The sequence below is a fragment of the Odocoileus virginianus genome, chromosome 34 (assembly GCF_023699985.2).
Source record: "Odocoileus virginianus isolate 20LAN1187 ecotype Illinois chromosome 34, Ovbor_1.2, whole genome shotgun sequence".
Lineage (NCBI taxonomy): Eukaryota > Metazoa > Chordata > Mammalia > Artiodactyla > Cervidae > Odocoileus > Odocoileus virginianus.
Genome location: NC_069707.1, coordinates 8,126,322 through 8,142,584, shown reverse-complemented (window position 1 = coordinate 8,142,584; position 16,263 = coordinate 8,126,322). Strand labels below are relative to the sequence as shown.

At 45.7% G+C, this 16,263-nt stretch overlaps 1 protein-coding gene across 1 annotated transcript in view; it reads left to right on the top strand.

The window, feature by feature from the left end:
* The window catches only part of FNDC1 (fibronectin type III domain containing 1), a 113,305-nt gene that overhangs the window by 86,058 nt on the left and 10,984 nt on the right, over positions 1–16,263 (top strand). Inside the window, exons 17-19 of the mRNA XM_070461325.1 lie at positions 1,940–2,170; positions 8,425–8,533; positions 15,382–15,461. Of these exons, the coding sequence (XP_070317426.1) occupies positions 1,940–2,170; positions 8,425–8,533; positions 15,382–15,461 (420 nt within the window). The remainder of the gene's footprint in view (positions 1–1,939; positions 2,171–8,424; positions 8,534–15,381; positions 15,462–16,263) is intronic.

Genomic DNA, 16,263 nt, shown 5'->3' with positions numbered 1-16,263 from the left:
CTGCCTTGTGTAGATGAAGAGTAAGAGACACTTGATAATCATCAAGTCCCGGAAATATAAGTATTTTTGTTATAGCCAACTTTTCTGAGATGAGACTTTTACTAGGCCTTGCCTGCACATTGGTTTTGTTTGTTTGTTTTGTTGTTTTACTTATTTATTTAGGCTGCTTCGGGGCTTAGTGGTGGCATGTGGGATCTAGTTCCCCGACCAGGTATCAAACCTAGGTCCCCTGCTTTGGGAGCATGGTGTCTTAGCCACTGGACTGCCAGGGAAGCCCCTGTGTGTTGTTTGTTAACTTCTTCCTAAAAGATGAGCAGATTGTTGAATTGAGCTACTAGTATATCTTACAGTCTCAAAGAGCTGAAGCTGTTTTCTTGAGGTCATTTCCTATAGTTTTCATTAGCTTTAAGAACTTGCGATCTAGAAATTGACCATATTCCTCTTTCTCAGTTATTAAAACAGTTTCAGGAAGAAATTCTATGTCACTAAACTGTATTTCATTCCCTTTGGGAGCCTTCTTTTCCCATGCCCTTAATGAACTTTGCTAACAAGGCAGATTAACATATCACTAAGTGGAAAAAAAATAATTTATTACTGAGTGGAGACAGGCAACAGCTTAAACTAATATCACACTTTTCTGTTTCCAAAACAAATGTTCTGCCATCAGCGAAGAACAACTCTTGCCAGCCAAGATGTAGTATTGAGTGTCTGAACTACTCATACTTGAAGAACAAGAATCTTAATTGGAAGGAGGATTCCTGAGGCCCGTGGTAATGCTGGCCCATGGCATGCCTCGGCCTGGCTGAATTCACCGAATGTTCTGACTTTTCTCTCTGTGGTTCCATGACAGAAATTGAAATGCTTTCAGTGCTATTATTAGCTGTTCCGAAGACCTCTTCAAAGACTGAAAGGCTTACTATTGTCTGGCTATTTTCATATGCCTATAACTTTATAAAGCACAGTAGACAGCTCCCCCAAACTTCCTGATCAAATCCATGCACAAGCTCGAAACGCCTAATTTTGTACGGATTATTGGAAAACAGAGGACCATAAAAATAGCTTTCAGTTCTAACAGCCACTGGGAATGAGAGGCTGTATGAAGAGATGCAATGGGATGTTTAGAAAGTTCTAGGAACTGTTATGTGGGAGCACTTGGGGGTCTTGAATGTGTAAAGCCCCAAATCCAATCCTTTGGCTTTTCTAAGTTCTAGTGCATATATAAGAAGAAGTCTTGTGGGCTCCTTCTCAGCACCGCTAGTCTCAGCTGGAGCGTGGGTTATCAGTTCTTATCCTGCCTTAATCCTGGGGCCCTTGTATCTGCTGAGATCATGTGTGTAGGAAAAGCTTGAAGCTATCCATAAATGCGAGCTGCTGTTACCGTCCTGAGCGGTAATGTTGTAGAAGGCTGTTCAGGCCTGGCCTGTGCAGACATTTCAGGGGGTTATGTGAGTCCCCTGATGTCCCAGGGGAGGCCAGCCAGGACTGAGGCTAAGGTTGTACATCTTGGCTTGTGTATGTTTTTTTTTTTTTTTTTTTTTCTGGTCCCAAGACAGTCTAGAGAATGAAATGTGTTGAGAGAACTCCAAATTGGATTCAATTGTACCTTTCCAAGTTTGAGGGCACAGGAATGGCAGAGTGCTGCAGACTTCTACTAGACATTAAATTTTAGTTTGGAGAGGTCTCAAAACCACTATGAGGGCATCGATGTTGATGGGGCAATGGGATCTTTTGAAACCACCAGATTGAAAGATATAATAAATACGTGGATCCTTTCAGGAGAGCTAGGGATGAGCACTTGTGTTTGGCCTCAGGGCTGATGACCCTGGATGTTTAGCAGAAAGAGGCTGAATGTTGGGTCTACTCCATGGAGCAGACATCATGTTTCTGCCCTCAGAGAAAGCCTTCAGCAACCCAGCTGGGTATCCTTGTTCTCTTCCAGCTCCTTACGTGACGTACCTAAATAAAGACCCGTCTGCCCCATGCTCTCTGACTGATGCTCTGGATCACTTCCAAGTGGACAGCCTGGATGAAATCATTCCAAATGACCTGAAGAAAAGTGACACGCCCCCTCAGCATGTCCCCCGCAACATCACTGTTGTCGCGGTGGAAGGCTGCCACTCATTTGTCATTGTGGACTGGGACAAAGCCGCCCCAGGAGATATGATAACAGGTGAGTCCAAGGCAGGTGCTCAGAGTTTCTGTCGATCTGCAGGTGGGAAATACAGACAATAAGGGATGAATGGATGATGGATGAGTGGATGGATGGAAGATGGATGGATGGGTAGATGGATGAAAAATGGATGGATGGATAAATTAATGGATTGGATGAATGATGGATGGATGCAAGGATGGATTGATAGATGGATGGGTAGGTGGATGAAAAATGGATGGATGGATGGATAAATGAATGGATTGAGTAAATGAATGATGGATGGATGCAAGGATGGATGGATGAAAAATGAATGGATGGATAGATTGGAGAAATGAATGATGGATGGATGCAAGGATGGATGGATGGATGGATGGGTAGATGGATGAAAAATGGATGGATGGATGATTGATGGATAAATAAATGAATTGGAGAAATGAATGATGGGTGGACGCAACGATGGATGGATGGATGGATGGATGGATGGATGGATGGATTGGAGAAATGGATGATGGCTGGAGGCAAGGGTGGATGGATGGATGAATAAATAAATGAATGGATTGGAGAAATGAGTGATGGGTGGGTGCCAGGATGGGTGGATCAGTCAGATAGCTAGATGGAGAGATGCATGGATGAATTGGATGGACGAATGCAGATATTCTTTTTTAAAAGGATGAAATAGAGGCAGTAAGGGGAGCCTTGCAGGGCAGTATGAGGAGCACTGGATGGAAGTCAGAAGTCCTGAATCTTAGTCCCAGATGGGTTTTGTATGACTTGGAGCTACTACTTCATTCTCCCTGGACCTTGGTCTCCTCCTATACAAAATATCGTTAGGCCTCTTACCCTGTAATCCTGCAAGTAGCCCGGGAGTCTTCGGGGCCACTTGTCAGATGAGCTCCTGCAGTATGGGTAATGGAGCGCTCCTACTGCGCGCTGCCCGGGGTTACGATCAACCCTGGGGTCGTGACTCAGGCTCTTTCCGGGCCAGCTCGGTGCTTCCAAATCAGTCTTGGCCCTTGCTGAATTCCTTAGGTGGGAACTGGATGTGAAGGAGAAAATGCCTAGGGATCTTGAGCTTCCAAGATCTTGGTCTGTGAGAAGTTCATGTGTTCATTCGACTCTGCCAAAGACATACTTGAGGATAAATTTGTTGAGATGAGTTCTTACAGAAAAGAGTTAATGTTTTCTTTGGATAGACACCCATCTTTTGCAGATGATTCCTTTTGGGTCAGTGAGTTATATAAGAAGAAGGAATGTGTGTGTGTGTGTGTGTCTCAGGACTGGGGATGGTGGGATAAGTCAGAGTTTGACATAGTATGTGACTACCATGCTAGTGTCCTTCATCGAATTTGAAATTTCTAATGCTTTTGCTTTAAGTCCCCAGTATGATCTCTTAAAAGGAGAAAAAAATACCCAAGCACAGCCAGAGAGCTATTTTTTTTTAAATGAAGTTTGCACAGCAGCCCAAAAGTCAGGGTAAAGGACACAGGACAGAATGCCTGGGTATTGTGCCAGGCAAGATGGTAAGGCCATGGAGAGCCAGAGTGCAGATCAAGGGGTCTGAGTCTTGGTGTAACTATACTTGCTGGTCCCCTAACCTACAAGTTGCTTGGACTGCTGGGGCCAGCTTCTGTGGTCCAGTGTGTTCCTAATAGAAAGCAAATAAATCAATGGAAGGAAGAAAGCTTGTAGTCAAAACAACCAGAAAATCCTTTTATGAACTGAATATGATTTTATGAATGGCAATTTTGAAAAGCAAGCAAGCAAGCATACAGGGAAAAAAGAAATCATGGAAAACCTTATCTTAAGCTACTTAGCTTTTGATCTTTTGCATAACAGATGTTACTTAACATAAATATACCCCTGTGCCCTGAGCCACGGGGCTTCTGAGAAACAGAAGGATGGATACAGGATGAAAGGACCGGCAACCTTAGACATGCCCCCTGGGCTGGAGCGTGAGGAGCCTTCGGAGAACTGTAAATGTCGCGGGACTTAACTCCGATGCAGTTCCTGTATCATCCCATAGAGGGCGTGCTTCTGAAACACACGCTCCTGTTAACCTTGCATCGCCGGCCTTCCGAAGCTCCCGAGACTGGGGTCATCTCATCGCCACACACCCCCATCATCGAATCCCAAACCAAGTCCCAGGGCCATAATCACGAGTACTCATGCCACGAGCATAAATAATAAGGTTGAGGTGTTACTGGGTTTCAGGTCCCAATAGAAAGTTATGCCAACTCCTGCCAAGCTGCTTACTGTGGAGTATCTCAGTGCACGACAGCCCTGTGATATGCAGAAGAAGCATGTTAGACCCTAGAGGTTAAAAGAGAAAAGCATGGGAGTGCTGCATCAGTTAATGAATCAGGCACCAGCTCTTTTAGCTGTAGACCGATGAGGAAGTGGATGGCCAGATGCCTCCTAGACCCAAAGGGAAGATCACACTTCCCGGCCCACTGCAGGGCGCTGGGTCCTGGTAACTGTGTGAGATGTAGAGCGCTTTGCTGATTTCCACCAGCAGTTCTTTTCTTTCACGCGCAGTTGAGTCAGCGTGTAACCAGATGTTGGCCAAACGACACAAAACTCCTGCAAGGTAAATAGGTCCACGACCCGTTGCCTACCCTGATCAGTCCTAATGAATGAGGCTGTCTCTTCATCAGCAGTGACTCCATGGGAAATCACCTTCGTGGTGGTCTCTGAATCTTTTCAGGACTGGTTTTGATAAGAACAGAGAATGCAGGAGATACATGTGCTCAGCAAGCACATTATAAAAATCCAGACACAAGGATGAGCAGGGAAACCTGAGTAGTATATGGGATGAAGCACAGCATTCTAATGGATACGAGGTCAAAGAGGATGAGCCGGGCTGACCCATCGAAGCCAGGGCTCCTTGGGCACATCCGCCCCCGGCTGGACCATCGTTGGGTACAGCGTTACTGTCAGCTCATGTGGCTTGAAGACGTCACCATCCTCAGAGGAGGAGGGTACCCTATGGAGAGAGCAGCAACACTTCCCAGGTCCTGTGAAATAACTGTTGAAAAAAGAGAAGAAGGAATTTCTCTGAAAAGGCTTCAGAGCCCAGAGCCCCTATTTCTGCTCCCCGCGTGCTGGGGAGGAGCTATGTGACTCTAATCCATTCTTCCCATCACCAGAATAGCCCTTGGGGAGGCGATCGGCGAGAACAGGTTGTTGAATAAAGCCATTTGCCTCTTCGATGCCTTTGATTTTCTTCATCTTCTCCTCCTTGACCTGTGATCTGATTCTCTCAGCCCAAGTTTTCCTCACAGGCTCATCCTCTTTGACCCAACATTAAAGATTGGAATTGCTTAAGGCATGGTCCTCAGTCGCTTTTCTCCTTCAGTTCAGTTCAGTTCAGTTCAGTCGCTCAGTCGTGGCCGACTCTTTGTGACCCCATGGACTGCAGCATGCCAACCTCTCTGTCCATCACCAACTCCTGGAGCTTACTCAAACTCATGTCCATTGAGTCGGTGATGCCATCCAACCATCTCATCCTCTGTCATCCCCTTCTCCTCCTGCTTTCAATCTTTCCCAGCATCAGGGTCTTTTCAAATGAGTCAGTTCTTCCCATCATGTGGCCAAAGTATTGGAGTTTCAGCTTCAGCATCAGTCCTTCAGTCCAGTCCAGCTAGACAGTAGCCTCCTGCTCACCACAGCTAGAGAAAGTCTGAGTGCAGCAATGAAGACCCTGGAGAAAGAAAACATAGAGTAAGAAGAAAAGCTTCAGCTTCAGCTGAAAGATTTTACCCACACACATGTCTTTTTAAAATGTATATATATATTTACAAGCATTTGAAATTTTTATTTGTTTATTTTTGGCTGCGCTGGGTCTTCATTGCTGCACTCAGGCTTTCTCTAGCTGTGGTGAGCGGGGGCTGCTGTCTGGTTGCTGTGTGTGGGCTTCGCATCGCAGCGGCTGGCTGCCGAGCAGAGGATGTGGGGCACATGGGCTTCAGCAGCTGCGGCCTGAGGGCTCTAGAGTACAGGCTTGGTAGTTGTGGTGCCTGGGCCTCGTTGCCCCTCCGAATGTGGGGTCTTCCTGGACCAGGCATTGAATCTGTGTCCCCTGCAATGGCAGACAGGGTCCTGACCGCTGGACCACCACGGAAGTTCCGATGCACATGGTTTCAGTGCCTCTTGGTGGTGAGTCATTGGTTTGTAGGTCAGGACCCAGCATGCTCGCCTCTGAGCCTCAAACTGAAAAATCACGGCCACTTGACATTATCATCCGTCATGTCTCCAAAGCTTCTCAGATTCCGCCTATCCAGAATCAGACTCATGATCCAGACACACACCTGCTCATCTGGGTTTTCTGTCTCACTCTCCGTCCATTCTTGCAACCCTGAAGCTTTGGAGTCATCTTCCAATCTCCTTTGTTTCCCCTCCGTATTCAGTTCATCACTCAATCCCATCACCATTTCCTTTCAGATTTCTCCTGCACGCATCCACTGCTCTCCATTAACCACCCCGGCACCTGAGCTGTTGTGACCACTCACCTGGATATTGTCACAACTGTCCTGCTAGAGCATCCCCTCCATATACCACACCTGTCTGGTCCTCCGCTCGGCACCAGAGAGATACACAGAAGACAGTCTTCTTGTGTCGCCCCTTGAATGTCTTCCTTTTCTTCTGGAATGAAAAGCAAACGCCTTCATAACCAAAGGGCCTTGCATTTTTGTTGTTGTTGTTTGATGCTTTTTTTAGCTTCGTTTCATGTCGCCCTTCCCCTCACCTGCCACTTTGAGGCCCTCCTGCCTCCTGGTTTTTCCCTCGCCTGCATCTTTGCCCAGGTGTTCCCTCCACCTGGAGTTCTCCCTGCCTCCCACCATGCATCTTAACTGCTTCCTATCGTTTAGTTCGGAGAAGGCAATGACACCCCACTCCAGTTCTCTTGACTGGAAAATCCCATGGACGGAGGAGCCTGGTGGGCTGCAGTCCATGGGGTCACACAGAGTCAGACACGACTGAGCAACTTCACTTTCACTCTTCACTTTCATGCATTGGAGAAGGAAATGGCAGCCCACTCCAGTGTTCTTGCCTGGAGAATCCCAGGGACAGGGGAGCCTGGTGGGCTGCTGTCTATGGGGTTGCATGGAGTCGGACATGACTGAAGTGACTTAGCAGCAGCATCCTTTAGTTATCATCAGCCCGATTTCGTGGTCCTGGGAAAGCTGTCTGTGCCCAGCTCTCCCCACCCCCACGCCCCAACACACAGCCCTCATCAGGCTGTATAAATAAGCAGTATAATCCTATTTGTCTGTCTCCCTTGCTGCTCCTGGAGTTTTCAGTAAAACGAATGATCATTTAATCTCTAGCACGTAGTATACAGTAGCACTGACTTGCAGGAGGCACACAATGAATATTGGTTGAATGAATATACAGTAAGCACACAATACATATTTGTTGAATTAACAGATATGAACTTGGACCAGATATTTGACCTCTAAGAATCAGTTTCCTCCTATGTCAGAATGGAGACAGACAGAGAAACCTAAGGTCAGGAGAATTCATCAAAGTAAAACCCAATCCAAAGTATTTGGCGTTATGTTGGGTGCAGAGGAAGTACTTGAGAAATATTTCCTTAAGACCAGCATAAAGGATGTGTGACGCTGCGACAGGACTGTCACTCAGCTGTCCGGGGCGGCCTGGCAGGCGGGGCAGGTGTCAGGGTCCAGAGTCCCTCTGCTGAGCTCCATTAACAGCAGAGAAGGCAGAACTGCCTGGCTGTTGTCACTGGACGTCATGGTCGAGGGCAGGCAGAGAGCTTCAACAACTACACACCACAGGAGCGTCTGTAACAAGAGGTGAGAGACCTATGGAGTTTGGGATCTTTGAATCACAAGACACAGCACTCACCATCAGAGATGGTGAAGGACAATTGTATATGCCTCTACCAGGAACTTCTCAAACACTTGTGTGGAGGTCACTGCTCTTTCCTTTTGCTGTGCGTTCATGGTTAGATGTGATTCGTTCCGAGGAGATGAGGAAGCCCGGGACTGTGGGAGATCAGGAGAAGGAAGAAAAGTAGGGGACCGGCTAGTCGTCAGGAAGTGTCTCTGCCCGTTAACCTGCATCTGGTATCGGCAGTGGGCACCAGCGTTCTGCCCGCTCCCGACCCGACACACTGCTTGCTCCCCTCCTAGACTTCTCCCACAGAGCTGCCCCCACCCCACGGCTCCTTCCACCCTCCCCTGAGTTATGCCTCTGGGGTGATGTGCTTCCTTGACGCTCACTGGGTTCCGCCTTCTTTCCTCCTGTAGGTTACTTGGTTTACAGTGCATCCTATGAAGACTTCATCAGGAACAAGTGGTCCACCCAGGCTTCATCAGTAACTCACCTGCCCATTGAGAACCTGAAGCCCAACACAAGGTATGATGCGTCCATCATTTATACACAGGAAATGAGACCTGTGTGCGTGGTCACGGATATCCTTAGGTTGAAAAGGAAAGGACTGACTAAAAGTGTTCTTACGGTTTCTTTTGAATTCTCAGTTGTTTCTCGTAGACTGTAAGTGAATACTTACCATGTGTCATGTTCTTTTCTTCGGAGAAAGGACTATCTGCTTTGTGATTGTTAGGTGATTGTGTTTATATTTTGTTCCCTGTTTTCCAGAGACCGAAACTGCCTACAGTTGGGAAAGGAAAGATTGTTCTGTGTGTTGAAAGGGAATCCATCTATTTGCAGTCACCAACATGGTGACTTTATGCAGCACAAGCTTCGTATGTGACATTAGTGGAGCAGCAATTGAGAAGCATTTTTTATTGAAGTATAGTTGATTTACAATGTTTGTTAATTTCTGCTGTACCAAAAAGTGATTCCGTTATATACACACACACACACATATATACATACACACACACATTCTTTTTTATATTCTCTTCAATTGTGCTTTATCACAGGATATTGAATATAGTTCTTTTGCTATACAGTAGGACTTTCTTGTTTATTCACTCTATATGTAATAGTTTACACCTGCTAACTCCAGCCTCCCACTCCATGCCTCCCCCACCCTTGTTAACCACAGGTCTGGGTCTCTGAGTCTGAGAGTCTGTTTTTATTTTGTAGCTAGGTTCATTTGTATCATATTTTAATTTCTGTGTATAAGTGATATCATGTGGTGTTTATCTTTCTCTTTCTGGCTTACTTCACTTAGTACGATAATTTTTAGTGCCATCCATGTTGCTCCAGATGGCATTGTTTCATTCTTTTTTTATGGCTGAGTTATATTCCCAGTATTCCACTGTATATGTGTACCATATCTTCTTTATCTGTTCCTCTGTTGATGGATATTTAGGTTGTCTCCATGTCTTTGCTATTGTAAATAGTGCTCCTATGAACATAAAGCTACATTATATGCCCAGGAGTGGGATTGCTAGATCTCACTGTAATTCTATTTTTAGTTTTTTGAGAAACCTCCATGTTGTTTTCCGTAGTGGCTGCACCAGCTTATCTATTTCTACCAGAGGTGTGGGAGGGTTCTGTTTTCTCCACACCCTTTCCAGCATTTGTTATTTGTAGACTTTTTGGTGATGGCTGTTCTGACTGGTATGAGGGGGTACCTCGTTGTAGTTTTGATTTGCATTTCTCTAATAGCTAGTGCTGCGATTCATGGGGTCTCAAAGAGTCGGACATGACTGAGCGACTGAACTGAACTGAACTGAACTGAATAGCTAGTGATGTTGAGCATCTTTTCATGTGCCTGTTGGCCTTGTGTATTTCTTTTGTGGATAAATGTCTATTTAGGTTCTCTGCCCATTTTTCAAGTGGGTTGTTTGTTTTATTGTTGTTGTTGAGTTGTATGAACTGGCTAAACATTTTAATAGCTGGTACTCAAGCTCTATGATGTATAAGTTCACATCCTTCAAGAAAGATGTATTTTACATGTTAATATCAGCTATAAGATGCATGGCTTCCTACATGGAGAAGTGGGTTGGCAGCCAGAGGGTCATCTGGGAGTGAGTTTTTAGCCCTCAGTGTGAAATGTGCAGAACTTGTCTCAAGGGTACAAACAGTGTGTGTGTGCATTTCCTATTTTATATTCTCTGGTCTTGCTGGTAACAACCATCAGCAAAGCTTCCATCCTTGGTGGGTGAACGTGGGCAGAACACCAAGGACACAGTGGTCGTGCTGTGGTGTGCTCGTAAACTGGCTGTCTGGGGAAAAAAAAGTAACAGCTGCTTTATGGTATTTGCCAATTTCAAGCTAGGCTGGGCCTGCAGAATTGCTGATATTTAACGATCGGCTCTCTGAAGCCTGTAGTGTGGCTCCAGCACACCATCTCAGGTCCAGCCACCATATTTCCACAGCAAAGTGTTCCGAATGATGTGATTTGGGCCCGAGGTCTCCCATTTTTTTTTTTTTTTTTTTATACAATCAGAGGAACACAGAGGAGATTGGAACAAAATGCTCTCCTTAAACAGAAATGTTGAACCTTAAGCAGAACTGTTGAAAGGGATAGAAACTGGACAATAGCCTTGGGCACCGAGAGACTTCTGAACTAGCGGAGAACTTTGCTCAGGGCCTGTTAATGCCCTGGGCTCGCTTGAACTGAGCTTTCATAAACTATTACAAATTTCAGGATTCAGCAAATTAAAAAATCAGGAAATTGAGAAAGCCCTTTTCTTAGCTCTTCCCTGATAGTAATGAAAAGTTGACTCATTAAACCAAGAACAAAACTAAAGAAAACAAAGTCAGCATCCCATTTTTTTTTTTAAATTGTGTTCAGAGTGAATGTTTTTACAGCACAGCCTCAGGAGCAGCTGAAAGAGGCCTTAGAGAAATCTGGCCTCCTGGCTACTTGTAAATCCCGGACCCCTGCTGCCCCTTGCCCCCACAGCCCAGTTTTCTTGTGACAACTTTTGGTACCAAACTGATGTTGAGTCTTGAGTACTGTTAGGGGATGGTTATGTGGGATGGTTTATTCATTCTTCCAAAAGGCATGAATGAGTGTCCACAGCTCACTCAGTGAGAGCTTCCTGAGTGCTCAGGGCCAGGCCCCGAGATCCAAAGAGGGAAGAGCCGGAGGGGTCGGGGAGGGGCTTACAACACGCCATGGCCCCTCATGGCACTCACAGTCTGACAGAGACTGACAGTTTATAAACACGTAGATATGGACTTTTCCCGACCAGCATCCTGAGGAAGAAGTACCCTGTGCTGTGAGTGTGTAATAGGGGGCTTTTTTCCCTGAGCTTGGGGGTAAGGAAGGGGCATTCAGGTGAGGAAGATACGCAGCATTTGACCTGGAGAAGGTAAGTGAGCTGTCAAGTTGCTTGAGGCAGGAAGGGTATTGGGAAGCTGGTGCGTTTGAACAAGAGCAGGAGGCCGATGTGGCTGGGGGGACGGAGGAGAGAGGGGGCTGGCAGCTGGAGCAGCCGGTGGCAGATGGGCCCCAGGGTCCCCTGAGGCTTGTGTCCTGCGTCCACCCATGCTGGGGTCCCTGGGAGATGGACTAGGAGCGGCAGCGGCCACTGGGGCTTCTCCCCACGCGTGGCCTTCCGGTCTGTCATCCTTTGGAGGGAGAGTGCTTGCTGGCTTCCTCCTACGAGGACTTCCTTCAGACCCCTCCGTGCCTGCGTGCGTGCTAAGTCACTTCAGTTGCATCCAACTCTTTGTGACCCCAGGGACTGTAGCCCTCCAGGCAACTTTTCCATGGGATTCTCCTGGCAAGATTACTGGAGTGGGTTGCCATGCCCTCCTCCAGAGGATCTTCCCAACCCATGGATCAAACCCACGTCTCTTGTGTCTCCTGCATTGGCAGGCAGTTTCTTTACCCCTAGCGCCACCCGGGAAGCCTAAAGTATAAAAATCTGTCACCATGGAACCTATTCAAAAGAAGGTGCCAGTAGCTTGTATAAGACAAGGCGTGGGATGCTCTTGTTACTTAGGTGACACAAAGATACTTCAGGGTATGGAATATATATTTTAGTCTGTAGAAAAAAATTAAATGTGGTTTTCAAAATTTTACTTTTTTTATAATTCTGTATTGTTTTTCAGCTCAGCATATTTATTTATTTATTTTTTATAATAAACATTTTTTTAAATTTGTTGGAGGCTAATTACTTTACAATATTGAAGTGGGTTTTGTCATACATTGACATGAATCAGCCATGGATTTACATGTATTCCCCATCCCGATCCCCCCTCCCCCCTCCCTCTCTACCCGATCCCTCTGGGTCTTCCCAGTGCACCAGGCCCAAGCACTTGTCTTATGCATCCAACCTGGGCTGGTGGTCTGTTTCATCATAGGTAATATACATGTTTCGATGCTGTTCTCTCAAAACATCCCACCCTCGCCTTCTCCCACAGAGTCCAAAATTCTGTTCTGTACATCTGTGTCTCTTTTTCTGTTTTTCATATAGGGTTATCGTTACCATCTTTCTAAATTCCATATATATGTGCTAGTATGCTGTAATGGTCTTTATCTTTCTGGCTTACTTCACTCTGTATGATGGGCTCCAGTTTCATCCATCTCATTAGAACTGACTCAAATGAATTCTTTTTAACGGCTGAGTAATATTCCATGGTGTATATGTACCACAGCTTCCTCATCCATTCGTCTGCTGATGGGCATCTAGGTTGCTTCCATGTCCTGGCTATTATAAACAGTGCTGCGATGAACATTGGGGTGCACATGTCTCTTTCAGATCTGGTTTCCTTGGTGTGTATGCCCAGAAGTGGTATTGCTGGGTCATATGGCAGTTCTATTTCCAGCTTTTTAAGAAATCTCCACACTGTTCTCCATAGCGGCTGTACTAGTTTGCATTCCCACCACCAGTGTAAGAGGGTTCCCTTTTCTCCACACCCTCTCCAGCATTTATTGCTTGTAGACTTTTGGATAGCAGCCATCCTGACTGGCGTGTAATGGTACCTCATTGTGGTTTTGATTTGCATTTCTCTGATAATGAGTGATGTTGAGCATCTTTTCATGTGTTTGTTAGCCATCTGTATGTCTTCTTTGGAGAAATGTCTGTTTAGTTCTTTGGCCCATTTTTTGATTGGGTCATTTATTTTTCTGGAATTGTAGCTCAGCATATTTAAACTTACTTTGACACAGTAGGTGGAGTTCAAATGGAAATAAATCTTTAGAATTGGGCCACATGGGCTCTGTGGAGGAATGGAGTCACTGCGTGGACAGGAGGGTCGATTTGGAGAATACTTAGGTTTCAGGGTAAAACAGAATGGATACAACTAAGAAACTGGAGTAGGCTCTTCCAGCCAGTGGATCACCCCTCTGCCGTCTCCTCTTCCGCACAGGGTGCTTCCCTCTTGCTTCCAGGGATGGCCTGAGAAACATGCAGCAGAAATAAATGTCCCCGGTAGCCTCTGAATATCAGTATCACGCCCTAGGTTTCGATTTCTTTTTTTTAAGGAAAAGGCGTCTGTAAAGTTTGACTGTTATCATTGATGTAGGCCAAACCCCCTGTTTGAACTGCCAGCGGAGTTTGCCTTAAATAACTCCACGCCTGCTGAGTTAGAAGTATGCACAATTGAGAACACACAAAGTGCTGAGAGAATTGAGATTTGGGAGCTCATATGTTCTTAATTGTGCATATCTTTTTTTTTTTAACGAAATTTTTTGTTTGTTTGTTTAATGAAATTTTAAAAAGGATTCTGTCCTAAATGAGATGTGAATATACTTTCTTGAAAAGCTTAAGAGAAGACTTGATTTTACCAAATGGACTTTTTCTTTGCTCTCTGTTCAATCAAACCCAAAGTCAAATACCTCCGCGTTAACTGTGAGGCCAGAGGCTCCCCTGGGGACCTCAGCTCAGATGCTCAGCAGGCTCGGCGCCAGGGCAGAGGTGCAACAGACATGCGCCTTTGCTCTCTGGGTGTAAATAGTTTTCCTTTTAAAACTTTAGTGCATCTTAATTAGTGAATGTGATCTGTGTGTCTGATTTAAACATAGGGTCTTGTAACACTGAAGTGTAGCTCCTATTGCCCAGAAGCCAAGGCCCCTTCTGAACTCTCTGAGGTGGTGGACACACTCCCCTGCCCAATTTTTTTTTTTAACCCTCTTTCTTTACCTGGAAGCAGTTAGCGACTGTATGTAATAGTTGCTCAGTCATATCTGATTCTTTGCAACCCCATGGACTATAGCCTGCCAGGCTCCTCTGTCCATGGGATTCTCCAGGCAAGAACACTGGAGTAGGTTGTCATTTCCTTCTCCAGGGGAATCTTCCCGACTCAGGAATCGAACCCAGGTCTCCCGCATTGCAGGCAGATTCTTTATGATCTTAGCCACCAGGGAAGCCCCAGTTAAGGACTAAGAGGGCACAGATAATACCTAGGATTCCAGGGGGGAGGACAACATAAAGATTAATCATAGGTAGAGTAGGTCTCAACTGTGTTGGCTTCCAGTATTTTCTCATCACTGCTTTTGGTCCTGTAGCTCACGAGAGTCCAAAGAAAGATGCTCTTGGACTCCTGACCGAACTGGCTTATCTCCTTGTGGATGAACAGGCTGATTCAGACCATGTGCTTTTTCTAGCACATTCTCTGTTCCAAGACAAAGATTACTCCCCAGCAGAGCCTCTGCAGGCCTTTTCCGCTTCCCCTTCCTGGACTCGCTTCTCTTTCCTTGAGGCACAGAGGCTGGAGACTTGGTGATTTCAAGGCTCCAGAGCCAAGCGTAGCACTGTCCTGTGCCCAGAACATTGCTGTCATGTTAGTTCCCCGAGGAGGCCAGCCTCTGGACGGGCTCAGCCTCTCCCTGCCAACAGCAGGTTGCATCATCATCAATCCGTCAGACATCCTGCTTTTATACACAAAGTCCAGGGATGAGACTTAGGCTAGAACTGGAATTCTGCTCGGTAAGCATTTCTTCCTGCTCTAGCTTCTCCTTCTTGCTGGTAGAACTCAAGATGAGACGAAAGCGGACCATACCATCCAACGGCAGGCCTGCAGAGCGTGGCCTGCATGGGGCGGTCGAACCCTTGATGCTCTAAATAACACACACAGTCCAAGTGACCTGTTTGCCTAGTACGCCCCTCCGTTCCTAGTGGGAACATGTCTATGCTGTTCATTATGCTGTCCTGAAAAGTTATTTGAAAATGAGAAAGTTTAGAAATAACATGAAGAAATAGCGATGGTGTATGCATTTGTGAAAAGATAAGACTCAAACCCTAGAACAGAGTGAGTGCTCAGTAGTTTGGCTGTCTCATTACACAAAAATTAAGCAAGGTTCTTTTTCAAAATATGTTTTCTTCGGATTTCAGGTATTATTTTAGAGTTCAAGCCAAAAATCCTCACGGCTATGGACCTGTCAGCTCTTCAGTCTCATTTGTTACAGAATCAGGTATGGGTGACGTCATGCTCTTTTTTTTTCATGTTCTGAAAAACAAATAATTTGAAATCAGGCCTATAATAGAAAACTGAAGAAGCAAACTTCTGTTTAGTCAGTTCTTATTGGATGTCACTTTATAAGATAAACATGATTTTCTTTCTGCTAAGTTAAAACTTGGATAATAAAAGTAGTCTTCACTGGAACTGCTTGAAAAGTGAAAAGAGCAAATTCCAATGAAAAGGGAAGAAAATCTAGTTTTTAGCCATGTGGGAAAGATAACTTTGAATCCATCTAGTTGCAGAGGTAATTTCTTTATTGTTGTTGCAAGCAGCCGAAGGGCACACATGTCATGTGATCTGAGGGGCAGTTGCTTCTTTCAATCAGTCAGATCTCTAGGATGCTTCCTTTCCTAGGAGACAAAGATATCTCTACTTAATATGGAGGGTTTAATTAAAATGCTATCCATCCTGCAAGCAGTGTCACTCAGAAGATGTCCCTACTTTGGGTTGCTGGTGTGCAGAGCTCTCAGAACCTTCGGTGAAGTGTTCCACAGTCGTGGTCTGAAGCAGTACACACAGTGTCCCATGGTGATGGTCTGAGGCAGTACACACAGTGTCCCGTGGTGGGTGGTGATGGTCTGAGGCAGTACACACAGTGTCCCATGGTGGGTGGTCATGGTGTGAGACAGTATACACAGTGTTGGGTGGTCATGGTCTGAGGCAGTACACACAGTGTCCGGTGGTGGGTGGTCATGGTCTGAGGCAGTATACACAGTGTTGGGTGGTGATGGTCTGAGGCAGTACACACAGTGTCC